Genomic DNA, 605 nt, shown 5'->3' on the forward strand with positions numbered 1-605 from the left:
GAAACCCCACTCTGTCTGTCAACACACGAGCTGCCTTCATAGACCGCAAACATCATCGAATTTCACCTGTTTTCTCCTAAATGTAACCTGATGGATCGGGCTGTTGATTATTATCTGATGATAGTGGATGACACTGGTGATACACAGTTATTACATGTAGTTACATCAGTTATAGCCTACACCATCCAACCCTATTGGCGTCTTTATATTATTATTATTACTAGTATTTTATTATCGAATTTCATTCAATCTCTATTGAAAATCCCCAAACCCAATACTTAAACAGATATGACAATCCTAGGAAAATGTAAGATCGTCGGTTTATTATAGGGGACGCAGCGTGGATAAATAAACAACACATAGAGGCAATTAACGCGCACAGTCACATACACAGCAGACACACAGAGACACCGAAGCGCGTCGGGTGTGTATAGGCTGTAAATTATTCCATTCCATGCAGTGAATAAACAGTCCCCATACCTTCCAGAGTAGGCGGGCAGCAGCACATAGTGGATGACCACATAGTCGGCGTACAGGACGCTGCAGTAGGTGAGGATGAGGCAGATGAAGCCGCAGGGGTCTCTCCTACAGCCATGGAACGCCAT

At 43.6% G+C, this 605-nt stretch overlaps 1 protein-coding gene across 1 annotated transcript in view; it reads right to left on the bottom strand.

Annotated features, from left to right (window-relative positions):
• Positions 1–605, bottom strand: part of LOC308298409 (palmitoyltransferase ZDHHC3) — a gene marked incomplete at both ends in the record, with an annotated part of 8,761 nt that extends 8,156 nt beyond the window's left edge. The window contains one exon of the mRNA XM_080742001.1: positions 481–605. Coding sequence (XP_080598127.1) covers positions 481–605 — 125 coding nt within the window. The remainder of the gene's footprint in view (positions 1–480) is intronic.

This window comes from Nannobrachium achirus, assembly GCF_963921795.1.
Source record: "Nannobrachium achirus genome assembly, chromosome: 14".
NCBI lineage: Eukaryota > Metazoa > Chordata > Actinopteri > Myctophiformes > Myctophidae > Nannobrachium > Nannobrachium achirus.